Raw genomic sequence first — 13952 nt, forward strand, 5'->3', positions numbered from 1 at the left:
TACACAAGTCAGGCTACAATTTACTGAGAGTGGGAATCGAGTGGAAACATTTCTTCAACAATCAATTGTTTACGGGAATCTTCTCATAGGGCTTTAAGAAAGTTAAGCCACCTAGGAAGTAAATCCTGAAGAAGCAAAATATTGCTCAATAACAACTGGTCCACACCTGGGATAAACTACTAGTGTAGCTGCAGGTAACATTTTAACACCAAAAAAAAGTAGTACTGATATAATCTCAGGAAAAAAATAATAACAAAGCAATTTATATAGAAGTTCAACTCTGCAAAACTCTTATCATCTCATGTCCTCCTTACTTGTATCATTCTGGCCTCACTGGATGCAAGTGCTATTTCAACCTGGCAGTCATACGCAAAATGTTCAGGGGAAGCCTGTTCTGAAAACTCCCTTCCAAACCAGTCCATTCACAAAAATCTCCCCTTCTACATAAAATGCCTAGGATTTAGTCTTCAGCAGATGCTAATGTTTTGTAATGAAATTCACTCATACTAACAGGTGAGAACTGCTTGACTCTAGGAAACCATCTTAAAAGAAAGAACGGGCCAGGCGTGATGGCTCACGCCTATAATCCCAGCACTTTGGGAGGCTGAGGTGAGCAGATTAACGAGGTCAGGAGATACAGACCAGCCTGGCCAACATGGTGAAACCCTATCTCTACTAAAAATACAAAAATCAGCTGGGTGTGGTGGCACACACCTGTAGTCCCAGCTACTTGGGAGGCTGAGGCAGGAGAATTGCTTGAACCTGGGAGTTGGAGGCTGCAGTGAGCTGAGATTGTGCCACTGCACTCCAGTCTGGTGACTGAGAGAGACACTGTCTCAAAAAAAAAAAAAAAAAAGAAAAACAAAGAACGCTGGGATGCTGGGGACAATCCACTGTCCCACACACTGAGTATTTAGCATTTTGTTTTTCCTAGAAAGTATTTTTGAGGGTTTGTTTTTAACATTTTGTAACACACATATTAGAACATTCATACATGTTCATAATTTACAAGAATACTCATATATACATATCTATATTTTTTGTTTTGGTCTTGTATTTTTGTCTTCTTGGTTTTTTAAAAAAGATTAATGAACTGATCCGAATATGACTCATCAGAGGGTATGTTGCATCCATTACGGAGGAGTACAACTCTTACAACTCAATTTGCTAGAAAACAAAAATGAGGTTCCCCCTGTTCAATTCAACTCTCACCACCCTTCCAAATAGTACACGGTAAAAACTACTGGACAAATTATACAACACAAAACCTACAATCGCTCTCCTGCCACCATCCCCACTTTATTTTATTTTTTAATTTTTTGAGGCGGAGTTTCGCTCCTGTTGCCCAGGCTGGAGTACAATGTCGCAATCTCGGCTCACCACAACCTCTGTCTCCTGGGTTCAAGTGATTCTCCTGCCTCAGCCTCCCGAGTAGCTGGGACTACAGACATGCACTACCACACCCAGCTAATTTTGTATTTTTAGTAGAGACGGGGTTTCACCATGTTGGCCAGGATGGTCTCAAACTCCGGACCTCAGGTGATCCGCCCACCTCGGCCTCCCAAAGTGCTGGAATTACACGCGTGAGCCACCGTGCTGGCCATTCCCACTTTAAATTACACAAGTCAAGCCACAATTTACCCAGAGTGGGAATCGAGTGGAAACATTTCTTCAACAATCAATTGTTTATGGGAATCTTCTCATAGGGCTTTCTTTCAAGAAAGTTAAGCTACCTAGAAAGTAAATCCTGAAGAAGCAGAATATCGCTCAAAAACAACTGGTCCACACCTGGGATAAACTATTAGTGTAGCTGCAGGTATAACAAGTTAACTCTCTTCACTGCAAAGCACCTTCCAGCTTTCTATGTATACGCTGCTCTCCAGGGTAAAGATATGCATTTGACATTTCCACACCTATTTCACGCAGGACACGTGATCCCAAAAATTAGTAGAGACTTGTCCTTACAAGCCAAACCAGCTTTGTCTTCCCTGAACACTAAGACCCCAGAAAGGTGACTCAGTCGTTTTTTATAATCCCTTTCACAGCAGATGAACATAGTTAGCAAAACAAACATTAACACAGTAAAAAACAGTAGAGTCAAAAGATTTATAAGATCTAAGGCTATGTTTTTACCTGAAAGATCTTCCTTAAAGTCCATTTTTTGGTTGGAAACAAAGTTGTTGAGCATTCTGTAGGGTCGAGCAGGCACATGTACTTTTTCAGTATGAGCCTTCCCTATTATTATGGTACAAGGAGAGTTTGCATGGCCTGTACTAAATTGACTGTGAACTTCGCCCACAGGCTTCTGTGGAAAATAGGAAGGAGGTAAACAGGACATTAAAGCGTGAATCCACACTGAATGCAAGCTTCCATGACACCCGGATGTGTAAAGCAGCATACAGTGAGGCCCCTACCTTCGGAGTAGCAGGTCTTCTTTGCCTTTTGTTCATTGACCTTTGAGGACCATGTTTTATGAGTTTAGTTTGTGTTTGTTTTGCACCAAGTTTTACTACATCTGCCCATGATTTTGCAACTGTCAAAGGAAAAAGATGACGAAACTTTTCAAAAACTAGCATTCATGAAACAATTCACCTTAATATACGTGTTCTAACGCAAGACTAACCAATTAGATTGGCTTCCGAAGCACCACTTCTTCTTTTGGAACATATCATCTGTAAAATATCATGTTGACTTCGGCTGATAGATGCTCTCTTTGAAGGCAGGTTGCCGCTCTTTCTCCCTCCTCTCTTAGGAACCTCTGTCTGAGATCTGCTGCTGGAAGCAGGGGCTGCTTTGCAGGACCTGCGGCGTTGATCATTGGCAACTGGAGTTTTCCTAGGACTAGGAGCTGGAGGGCTTCTAACCAAGCTTTGTGCCTTCACTTCCACACTGATTTCTGAAGTTGACTCTTGTTTTCCTGATGGTTGAGGCTGTTCCTGACAAGACAAAATTGTTGACAAGAAACTTTAACAAGGATGTAACATCTCTAGAATGACTGATAAAAACCTATTCAATTTAGAATTTCAGCTGTTTAAATCTTGAAGCATCAAATGCTTAAGCCACTGTCTTTCAAGACTATGGTAGAGGTGTGACTGTCTCAGTCATTGAAGGAAAAACAGGAAACAGAAGCAAGCAAAGTCTGAAGTGAGGTCATTTCAGGTAGAAAGGTGGAATGAACGTCCTGATCAGTGAAAGACAAGCAGGATCTGATCTCAGTCCCAGTAAATACCGGCCGTGGGCACCCAGGGCCCGGCAGCCCACATGGAAGGAGGGCCGCTTGCCCCTGGGAGCCAGTGTAAAATGGAAAGGGAGCCAGGCATCACTTTCCACTCCTGTTGGGAAGAGAAGAAAGACAGGCCAGGCCCCATTATGAAGGTTATGAGCTATAGGGCCATGAGTTCCCAGGGGTGTAAAACCCAGGAAGGACAACACAGCAAAGGAAGAGGTAAGCAAATATTCTCAAAGCTGATGGTGTAAAAGCTAGGTGTGCCATTGATGATTTTCCTTTACACCAGGTAAATGCCTTAACTATAGCCTTGTAACTCTAAAAGAAAGTAAAACAATCCTTGTGGGTCAATGTGGTAATGTATCCAGAATCTTTGTAATTGGTTGTTCTGACGGTGCCTGCAGGTGATTACACAGTGCTGTAAGCATGAGTGTCTGGGAACTTCTGCATGAAAAGGACAACATCAAGGACTCCCCCGACTTGGTCACATCAGCACCATGGTCAGGGACCCAGGGGCTCCTTTGCTGGCACCCGTTATCAATGAGCTTTCATTTCGTCTTTTTAAAAACTTGTTTCTTCAAATAAATAAATAAGTAAATAAATAGATAAATAAAGGTCTTCATCATAATTCCACTTGTGTCAGTATTTGGAAAGGAATATGTACCCGACGTGTGAGCCACTGGATGTGAATGGGAATGCTAATTGTTCAACTCACCTTGATGATTTTCTTCAGGACAGGTGGAGTGTGCGTTACCAGAGACTTTCTTTTGGTTGGGGTTTCTCCCCTTTTGAGAGGCGTATTAGGAGGCAAGTTTTCATCAAACAATTCAGGTCTTAGGTGCCCACCAAAGGACACACGCCTTCTTTTCAAAGGTATTCCCTCACTCTCATCTAAAGTAATGAATACAAACGTGAAAAGAGCAATGAAAAAACACACTGAGACTAGTGATTTACTTCACATTAGTATTAAACACGAACCAAGTGAAAAGTCATCGAAACACCACCCACAGCACGCCTCCATTCTTGCAGTCCTGGCGAAGCTAAGCTACTAAGGGTTCCTAAAGGATTGCGGAAGTGGCCACTAAGACGTCAAGTTCCCACTGGACAGTACAGAGCCTTTCCTTAAAATGCTGAAACATTATGCACGGACATAGAAAGGAGGAGTCTGCAGCAGTAGTTTTCACCTTGGAGTAGGGGGACGACAGCCGGAGAGAACTCTCTAAAGACATGCACTTGGACCTCACCCTGACCTACCCAGTGACCGGAATGCATGAGCTGTAAAAACTCCTCCAGGTGGTTCTGAGCTCAGTCCCGGCCACACATTTTCCTGAGCCACCAGTTAATGTAAATCCCTTGCCTAAGTGATGCTTTCCCACGAGGAGGCTTGGTGGAACACTGAGACTGATGTTACAGGCCTTATTTTATCGATAGCCTCATGCCCCACTGCTACGGGCCACCTGCAGAAACAGAGCCTGGAGTACGAATACCGCGTCTATGGCCCAGACAACTTTTCTTCTAATAGCCAATCCCTAGGAGTGTAGGAAGCTCCCAAGGAGCTAGCATATCTGCTGTGAAGGTCCTATCTCTGCCACTGCCTGGGTGGCCTTGGGTTGTCCGTTTCCTCATTTGTGACACAGATCTAAAAGGACAACCTAGCCATGGGCACTGCTACTGCACCAAGGATCAAGCGTTCATGTCTGCCAAGCACGTGGAAATCTGCCTGGCATATAGACTCATGGGTACAGTCCAGTGTTTACAGCAAATTGTTTGTAGGACACTCTGAAACCAGAGTATCAACACCTGAGAACTACCACTATGTTCAATGATTTCCAGTGATTTATTCCACACGACCAAACTCATATGATACAGTTGATTGTAGTTCAGAACTCCATGTGAAAAGCAATTATGATTATTCTCTTTTCTATTTTGTGATAGATGGAGGAGAATCAAATATTTTTGGGGCCACCCTATCTCCTTCAATAACCCCTGCTTCATGCTTCCCTGACAACCTCCATCTCCTCTGTCATTTCTTGTTATAATTACCTAGGCCTTCAGCATTCATCTGTCAGCGAAAACAGTGTGCGTGTCTGTCTTCTCCCTGTGCCTTATGCGCTTACATTCTCTTCCACAAAGCTAATCACTACTGAATGAAGGAAGATCTCATAGCTACATAGAAGTTGTTCATCTTTTAGAAAAAACAAATTTACAATTAAATAAACTTACTAATGGCATCACCAAAGTTGCTGATATCAACTGAACTAAGACCAGGTAACCCAGAGCACATCTTTCCAGCGGTAGTGTCCAATTTCTCAGGCTTGTTGAGGGAATCCTTTTGGATCTTCCTTTCAACCTGAGTGAGCCACAGAGTTAAAAATGGCTCATTGTGAATTTCAGTTTCTGTAGGCGGAACTTCCACATCTGTAGGAATACTTCTTCTGGTTTTGGAAGAGAGATTTTCTGGCTTAGCGGCAGAGTCAGCTGTGTCTTCAACTTTAGCTGGTGTTTGATTTCTAGTTGAAAGCTTCCTGGGCGTAAGAGTTTTATCACCAGCCTTGAAGCCTTCCCTTTTACCCAGATGCACAGATTCTCTTCTCCCAGCAGTATACAGGTCTTTGTTCTTATGTTTTTGTGGAGAATTTTGTTGCTGTGAATATTGTACAGGGGTCTTCATTTTAGCTGGTTCACAGAGAGGAAAGCTGGCGCCCGCAGCCTTGCTGGGACTCTGAACAGACTCCACGTCTCTTCTCTTCCCCTTGTTCTGGTCAAGCTCTCGTTCAGGTGAAGCAGGCTCTGCCATAGCGTGGTCGCTTCCACCAGATTTCGGTCTTGACTTACATGAGACCAATAGTTGGGTCTCCCCCTGTAAACCACCAGCACTTTCTTTTTCTGTTGTGTAATCAGTTTGTAATCCGGATTTTCTACAACACTGTAGAACATTTTCTTTTTGTGATTTTACATCCAACTCTTTCTTCATTGACTCATAAAGCTTCCTAAAGGGAGATTCATTTTTTTTGCTATTGTCAAGACATTGCGTAGTGGGAACAGACTTCAATTCGCCGTAATGGCTCACTAATTTTACCCTGGAAATTTCTTTAAAATCCCCGGAAATGGGATCAGCTGCATTTCTGACATTATATCCAGCATGTTCTGAGGAACGAACATTAGGTGTTCCCTGAGCAACACTGTCTTTTGAGTCATCTGCGGTGTCTTCTTTGACATTCTTGTTATGTACCTGAGGACTTTCTGAAGCTTTTCCTTCAGTGATTTTTGAATAGGCCTTGGAATCTTGAGCTTTCTCATCTTGGCAATGAATTATGAAATAAGAAACAGAAGTTCAACATTTTCTCAATGATTAACACTTGTGGAATTCAATATTTTAATTGTTTCAGGTTGTCTTAAAGCTAGCTTTTACTTGGCCTATAAATTATTTAATGCCTAAAACTTGCAAGTCTTATGATACTAGAATTATGATTCAAATAAATAAATCACATTAGCTCCAATAACCAGTATGAAATATCACATGCTATCTAACTATTGAGAACTGAGTTGACAGCTGAACAGGCAATTTTCTCATATCTAGAGTCTCTCTTAAGCACAGCACACCATCAGCCGCCAAGGGCAAACAGGCATCTGTCTGTTGTTGACATGTTAAATGACACCTCCTCCACTTCTTACAGGCTAGACATTTAGCACTTGCACTCTTGCTGCCCCTTCTTTGCCAATACGCTTCGCAAAGACCTGATCTTCCAGGATTCTGGAACAAAACCCAACCACTACTCACCAGGGTCAGGAGAGAAGCTAGATCTTGAGACACGACGTGCTGGCTCCTGTAAGTTGGGAAAATAAGAGCAGTTATTTGCAGGCCTTTCTAAATACTGACAGTCACAACAGTGAAAATATTATTGATTATTTTCTGGCTGGGCGCGATGATTCATGCCTGTAATCCCAGCACTTTGGGAGGCCAAGGTGGGTGGATCACTTGAGGTCAGGAGTCTGAGAACAGCCTGGCCAATATGGTGAAACCTCATCTTTACTAAAAATACAAAAAATTAGCTGGATGTGGTGACGGGTGCCTGTAGTCCCAGCTACTCAGGTGGCCGAGGCAGGAGAAGTGCTGGAACCCAGGAGGCAGAGGTTGCAGTGAGCAGAGATTGCACCACTGCACTCTAGCCTGGGCAACAGGGCAAGATTTCGTCTCAAAAAAAAAATAACAATAAAAACAACAAAATATTGTTTTCTTTACCAAACCACTCCTATGACTTTTAAAGACTGAGAAATGAGCTCAAGTCAATTGGGAGCCAGTGGTCAGGATAAAAGTACTTCTTAGCTGACTCGCTAAAAAATAGTGAGTGATTAATAGGAAACAAACTCGAGGCTTAAAATTACTAAAATCAAACCTTGGTGCGTTGTTATAACTTCCTTTAAAGTTATTTCCCAATATCCTATTGCGGAAGAACCAAAGTCAATATTAAACATCACCTACACTGAAGATCTGTAACCCCCCATGAGCTCAGAACTACTGACGGCTTCATCAGTTTTCTCAGAAATGGACCATAGGACCTGTGGATGAACTGAGGCTCCACTTGGCATGTGGGCCCTCTTGGCTGGTGGATACTTAGGGTGGATCTGAGAGCCTGGATTCACCCTAAGTAAATTCATGGCATAGGCACACATGGTACATTCACAGGTTCTGCAACCTCACAGCCTGGGAGCAGGTGCAGCGCCCCTACCTGGCTCCCCAGAGACAGCACCCTAACTTTCCTTCATATGGAATTGTTTCTGGAATGGTGGAAGAACTAAAGAATAACACATATATAAAACTTTTATAAAAGTCTGATGTCCCAAAGGAAGAAAAGCTTATCATCTGGATTATTAAGAAAATATCTAAAAAATATTACCAAAGGCAAGGAATCTAACTTCCTTAATCAATTTCAAGTTTCCTGATACATAACACCTTGCTTCTAAAACTATGTGAGGGATTTTTTTTTATTTCCAATCTGAAGTGGAACAAGAATCTTATGACTAAACGATATAAATGAACTATTAATAAAATTATGAATATGTAAAGTATATAATCTCACTTTTGTTGGATGATTATATTCAATAGCCAAAAAATTGCTGCCGAATTGCTGTCATCTTTCCTACATACTCCATTTCAGTACTTACTGTACCACAGACCACTAACAGAACAAACAGTTCCTAGACTGTTGAGGGGCACATACCTAACCCATAGTTCAACTGGCTTTTTGGTTTATTTACTCCCATAGACTAGCAAGTTGCCTGGCGGCTGCAGCGTGGGAAGCCTCAGAAACTGGCTTCCAGCACAGAAACTGATGACCACCAGGCTCAACATTAAGGCTGTTCCTCTAGGGAAGAAGCAGTACTTTAAATGGCAGAAATGGGCTGGACATGGTGGCTCAAGACTATAATCCCAACACTTTGGGAGGCCCAGGTGGGTGGATCACGAGGTCAGGAGTTCGAGACCAGCCTGGCAAATATGGTAAAACCCCGTCTCCACTAAAAATACAAAAATTAGCCAGGTGTGGTGGTGTGTACCTGTAGTCCCAGCTACTCGGGAGGCTGAGGCAGGAGAATCGCTTGAACCCAGGAGGCAGAGGTTCCAAGATCACACCACTGCGCTCCAGCCTGGGTGACAGAGTGAGACTCCATCTCAAAAAAAAAAAAAAAAAAGGCAGAAATGTTGAAATTCAAGAGTACCTATTGCTAATTTCAGGTGCACCTAAGATAACTCTCCTAAGCCAAGATATTCCAAGGAGCTCATCTGAAACTAGCTTTAGGAGCACTCTAAAATGTAGAAAAAATATGAACTCTCAGGGCTTATCCTAAGCCTAAATCCCACTAAATTTCCAAGCACATGCCAACAATTGTGTTTTAATAAGCTGTACAACTAAAATGCCTCTTCCACACTGATATACTCAAACTATCTAAATTTCCAAGCATGTGCTGACAATTATGTTTTCATAAGCTGTACAATTTGAATACCTGTTCCACACTGATATACTCAAACTATCTAAATTTCCAAGCATGTGCTGACAATTATGTTTTCATAAGCTGTACAATTTGAATACCTGTTCCACACTGATATACTCAAACTATCTAAATTTCCAAGCATGTGCTGACAATTATGTTTTCATAAGCTGTACAATTTGAATACCTGTTCCACACTGATATACTCAAACTATAGGATTCTTTCACATGACAAAGCACAGGATCCCTCTTCTTGTTTCATGGATCGTCTATCAAAATAGAGAAGCATCTTTGGCACTCACGATTTTCATAATGTGATTATTTCAGACACATAAAGATGGATGAGTACAATGACTGGGAGACAAAATGAGCCACCAGATAATGCAATTCCCAAATGCTACCTCTATGTGTTGGGGTTATCCTAATCATGGGCTTGCAAAAGGTTCATAACATACTCTATAGTAGACTTTTTGGCCAAAAGTGTAAAACCAACTTAGTACCCTGATTTTGAACAACAAAGAGGAAATATTGTTTTAGATGATTTTAATATGTCTAAGTTCAACTTGTTTTAATACTTTAGTTGCATTTTCCTACTATAACCAGTAACCACCCTCTTTGTAACTGATTTCAAGTAAGAAATCATCAAAGCAGACATAAATGATTTCATATCATCAAAAAGAATCAGAGCCCAAACTTGGATATTTCCCATCACCTGTTCACGTATTTTTCTTGGAAATTCAGTTGACTTCCTTCCATTCTGAAAACTTTCATTTTCATACCTGCAGTGCATAGAATGACAGACACAGATCCTGATTAAAAATTTATACCCTGGGGAGGAAGTCTCCATATCCACTTAATGTCCAAGGATCAAGGAACAAACTTTGCGTTTCGTTCAAGATATCACCTTATATAAAGAAATAAATTTAGAGTTAGAAAAGTGCTCTTACACTAAAAACTAGAATTAGTTGCATCAAGTTTGTTTTGAAACACCACTGTCAGAGGTTGGGGACCCAGATTAACCTCTGATCACTGACGACTAGCCCAGGTATGATTTGACAATATTCCCAAGCATCTTCTATGACAGAAGCTAATGCACATGAGAGCAAAGTCAAGTTTCTTCTAGTTTAAGTCCATGGAAATCATCTGATGGCTTGGAAGGCCAGCCAGGAAGCCTGTAGGTAACTGAATCTTTCTCACGTTGTGAAGTCATATACTTTAGGGTAAATAAAAAGCTACGCTGACACTACAGGGTAACTACAAAGCTGTATCTTAGAACACTATGATCACTTCAGTTTCCCACATACTCAGTCTGTATCTGAACAAGACAGGTACGTCTTAGGAAGATCACATTTAGCAAGATACATAATTATCCTGGCAAGCTTCAGTGATCAAGTCATAGAAGCAACCCTTTATTCTGCATAATGAAAACTTTTTGGCCTCGGTGAAATGACCTGATTTGAATTTATAGGCAACCTAAGTAAGATCTGAAGCAGTCAGACATCTGAAATTGTTTCCATGGTACAGAGTTCGGAATCAAGTCTCCCTTTCTAAGATTCACTTTCTAATCTTTGTTGGATGGGTTTAATCATCTGAATTTATCTCAATTTGGATAATATCTTGTTTTGGAAAAATAGTTCAGCTCTCCAATACACATCAAAAGTTTCCTACCTATAGGCGGGGCGTGGTGGCTCATGCCTGTAATCTCAGCACTTTGGGAGGCTGAAGAGAGTGGATCACTTGAGGTCAAGAGTTCGAGACCAGCCTGGCCATCATGGTGAAATGCCATCTCTATTAAAAATTACGAAAATTAGCTGGGCGTTGTGGTGCGCGCCTGTAATCCCAGCTACTTGGGAGGCTGAGGCACAAGAATCACTTGAACCCGGAGGGTGGAGGTTGCAGTGAGCCAAGATCACACCACTGCACTCCAGCCTGGGTGACAGAGAAAGACTCTGTCTCAAAAACAAACAAACAAAACTTCCTACATAGAAGTCTGTATTAAATAAAAATACTCTTTAAAAATGAGGGCAAACTTCCAAGAAGCACAGTAAAATAAATGACCAGAGAATTTAAGTGGTGCATTAAAAAAATAACTATCTAATACAAATGAAGACAATAACAGAGACAGAGATCCATTTAGCAAAATGGATTTTTAAATGACCCAAATAATATGTTGTCTACAAGAGACACAATTTTGATTCAAAGACACAATCCTTTAAAATAAAAGCATGAGAAAAGATATACCATGCAAACAGCAAGCAGAGGGGAACTGGAGTGCTATACTAACATGACACAAAATCACCTCAGACAAAAATTATTCATAGAGAAAAAGGACATTTTACATAAGGATCAATCCAGCAAGAAGATATTCCAGTTAAACACGAGAGTTCATCTGACAATAGGTTCCAAGAGACAACTTAAAATAAACCATAAAAATGATGAAAAGTTAAAATTAAGGGGGTGGAAAAAGTTACACTACACAAGCACTGACCAAAAGGAAATTAGTTTAGCCATATTCATCATCCAAAGGAAACATTAAGCAGAAAAGAAAGCATTGCTAAAAATAGAGGACATCTCTAAATGACAAAGAGTTCCATGCACCAAGAAGATATAATTGTAAGTTTGTACACCATAGTACAGCCTCAAAATATACAAAGCAAAAACTGACAAGAGATAAAAACAAATCAATCAATCAATCCCCAGTAGGTGATTTGAACATATCTTAGAATAGTAGGGAAAAATTTATTAGAATATAGAAGATTTGAATCTAACGGGAGTGTGTGTATCTGTGTGTGTGTGTGTGTATATATATATACACACACGTATATAAATAAAATATCTGAGGCACTGTAGAATAGTTTTCAATTACACAAGGCAGATTAGTAAAATAATTAACCGTATCTGCTCATAAAGCAAACCCTGACACATTTCAAAGACTGGACATTAGTCAAATGTCCATCAAGAATAAACGAACTCTGTATAGTTATGTATATTATTGTATATATTAAACATATTTTTTTCAGTGAAATACTTATGCCATGAGAAGGAACAAACTACAGAGATGCCCAACATGCTATGAATCTCACACACATAAAAGCACAAGCCAGGCACAAATGTATACATTCTTATATCACTGTTAAGGATTTTCATAAGAACAGACAAAACTGTAGTGTGTTCAGAGATCCATGCTTAGCCAGTGAAACTCGAGACATTTGATATCCTGAAAGCCAAAACGGTGGTCTACTTGCTGAGGGAAGGAAGTCGTGATTAGAAAACAGCATTTTAAAATGCTTCTGGAAATGTTCTATATAAGCTGGTGGTATATTAGTCTGCTAGGGCCACCATAATAAAGTCCCACAGACTGAACGCCTTGAACAACAGACATGCCCTTCTGGTTGGAGGCCAGAAGTCCGAGAGCAAGGTGTCAGCTGGATTGGACTTCTCTGTGCCTCTCTCCTTGACTTGCAGATGGCTGCCTTCTTGCTGCCTCTTCTCGTGGGCTTTCCTCTGTGCATGTGTTCCCTAATCTCCTCTCATAATGACACCAATCATCAGATTAGGGCCCATACTAATGGCCTCAAAAAGCCTTCATTGCCTTTTTAAATGCCCTCTTTCCAAATACAGCCTAAGGTACGAGGGGTTAAGAATTCAAAATATAAATTTTGGGAGAGCACAAATCAGTCCTATTACAATAGGTAGTGATCAAAAGGGTATTCACATGATAAATTGACCTGTCTATCTTGTTTTGTACCTTTTTCTCTGAGTGTATTTTGCTTTAAAATAAAAAAGAATAGAAAAATCTCATGCAGTTTCACAACACTTGGAAGAAAATAACAAACTCCTTTAGGACAAGGTCAACCTTCCTCTGCATAATTATTTGCACCCAAATCCTTGAATTCCATCACATTTTGTCCCAATTAGTCAGCTTCCTAGATCCATATCCTCTTAAATTAAGATTAGTGTTGAGAATGAAAACCTGAAATACTTTGACATCCATGAACATTAAAGAAGAATGACAGTTGACTACGACACTAATTTACAGTTAATCAGAAGATGACATTTACTGTTAGACCAATCAGCTTTTGCCTACCTGAAAGATCGATCAATAATGGTTATTACATCTCCATGTTTTAGCTGTACAGGCTCATCAATAACAGACCCATTTACCTGTGTTGGATTTGTGGAACTGAAATTATGTAATATTGCCTGCAAGTGAAAAAAAGGGGAAAATATGTAACTAATGAACAGATTGAAAGTGAACTAAAAGCTTTAAAAGTAGATCTCCAAAAAACCACTCACCTCCTGCTCAATGATTTCAATTTTGCAATGTTGTTTTGACACAACAGGAAGCTGGATACGAATGTCACATTCAATACCCCTTCATGCAAAAGAAGAAGGTTTTTTTGGTTGTTGTAACTTTTTAAAACATTACCTCAGTTTCCCAAAATAAAACACAATTTGACTAGAATGTTTGATCTGTAAACATAATTGACATAAAGGAGTAACAAAATGGGCAATGTAAACGATCTTGCATTTTGCAAAGAACTTTTGGAAGTATTAATCATGTAACTATTAGATCTTTAAAACAGAGTACATGAAAATAAGGGAAGACACTAGAATACAAATTGAATTACCTTTTATATAAAAAGCTATACTTAAAAGACACAAATAAAGGAGTACTTACATCAATTTTGGAAAATGACTATTTTTAATACTCTGTGCTTTCTCAAAAACGTTTGTA

At 40.3% G+C, this 13952-nt stretch overlaps 1 protein-coding gene across 2 annotated transcripts in view; it reads right to left on the reverse strand.

Moving 5' to 3' along the window:
• MKI67 (marker of proliferation Ki-67) overlaps nucleotides 1-13952 on the reverse strand; it is a 31297-nt gene that overhangs the window by 14577 nt on the left and 2768 nt on the right. Inside the window, exons 3-11 of one of the 2 annotated variants that reach the window (XM_015148453.3) lie at nucleotides 13511-13589; nucleotides 13302-13417; nucleotides 9927-9993; nucleotides 7008-7053; nucleotides 5450-6526; nucleotides 3942-4117; nucleotides 2624-2936; nucleotides 2415-2533; nucleotides 2134-2305 (exon numbers count right to left, since the gene is read on the reverse strand). In XM_015148453.3, the coding sequence (XP_015003939.3) occupies nucleotides 2134-2305; nucleotides 2415-2533; nucleotides 2624-2936; nucleotides 3942-4117; nucleotides 5450-6526; nucleotides 7008-7053; nucleotides 9927-9993; nucleotides 13302-13417; nucleotides 13511-13589 (2165 nt within the window). The remainder of the gene's footprint in view (nucleotides 1-2133; nucleotides 2306-2414; nucleotides 2534-2623; nucleotides 2937-3941; nucleotides 4118-5449; nucleotides 6527-7007; nucleotides 7054-9926; nucleotides 9994-13301; nucleotides 13418-13510; nucleotides 13590-13952) is intronic. The other variant, XM_015148454.3, reaches the window with a different exon arrangement.

The sequence above is a fragment of the Macaca mulatta genome, chromosome 9 (genome assembly GCF_049350105.2).
Source record: "Macaca mulatta isolate MMU2019108-1 chromosome 9, T2T-MMU8v2.0, whole genome shotgun sequence".
In the NCBI taxonomy this organism is placed as follows: Eukaryota; Metazoa; Chordata; class Mammalia; order Primates; family Cercopithecidae; genus Macaca; species Macaca mulatta.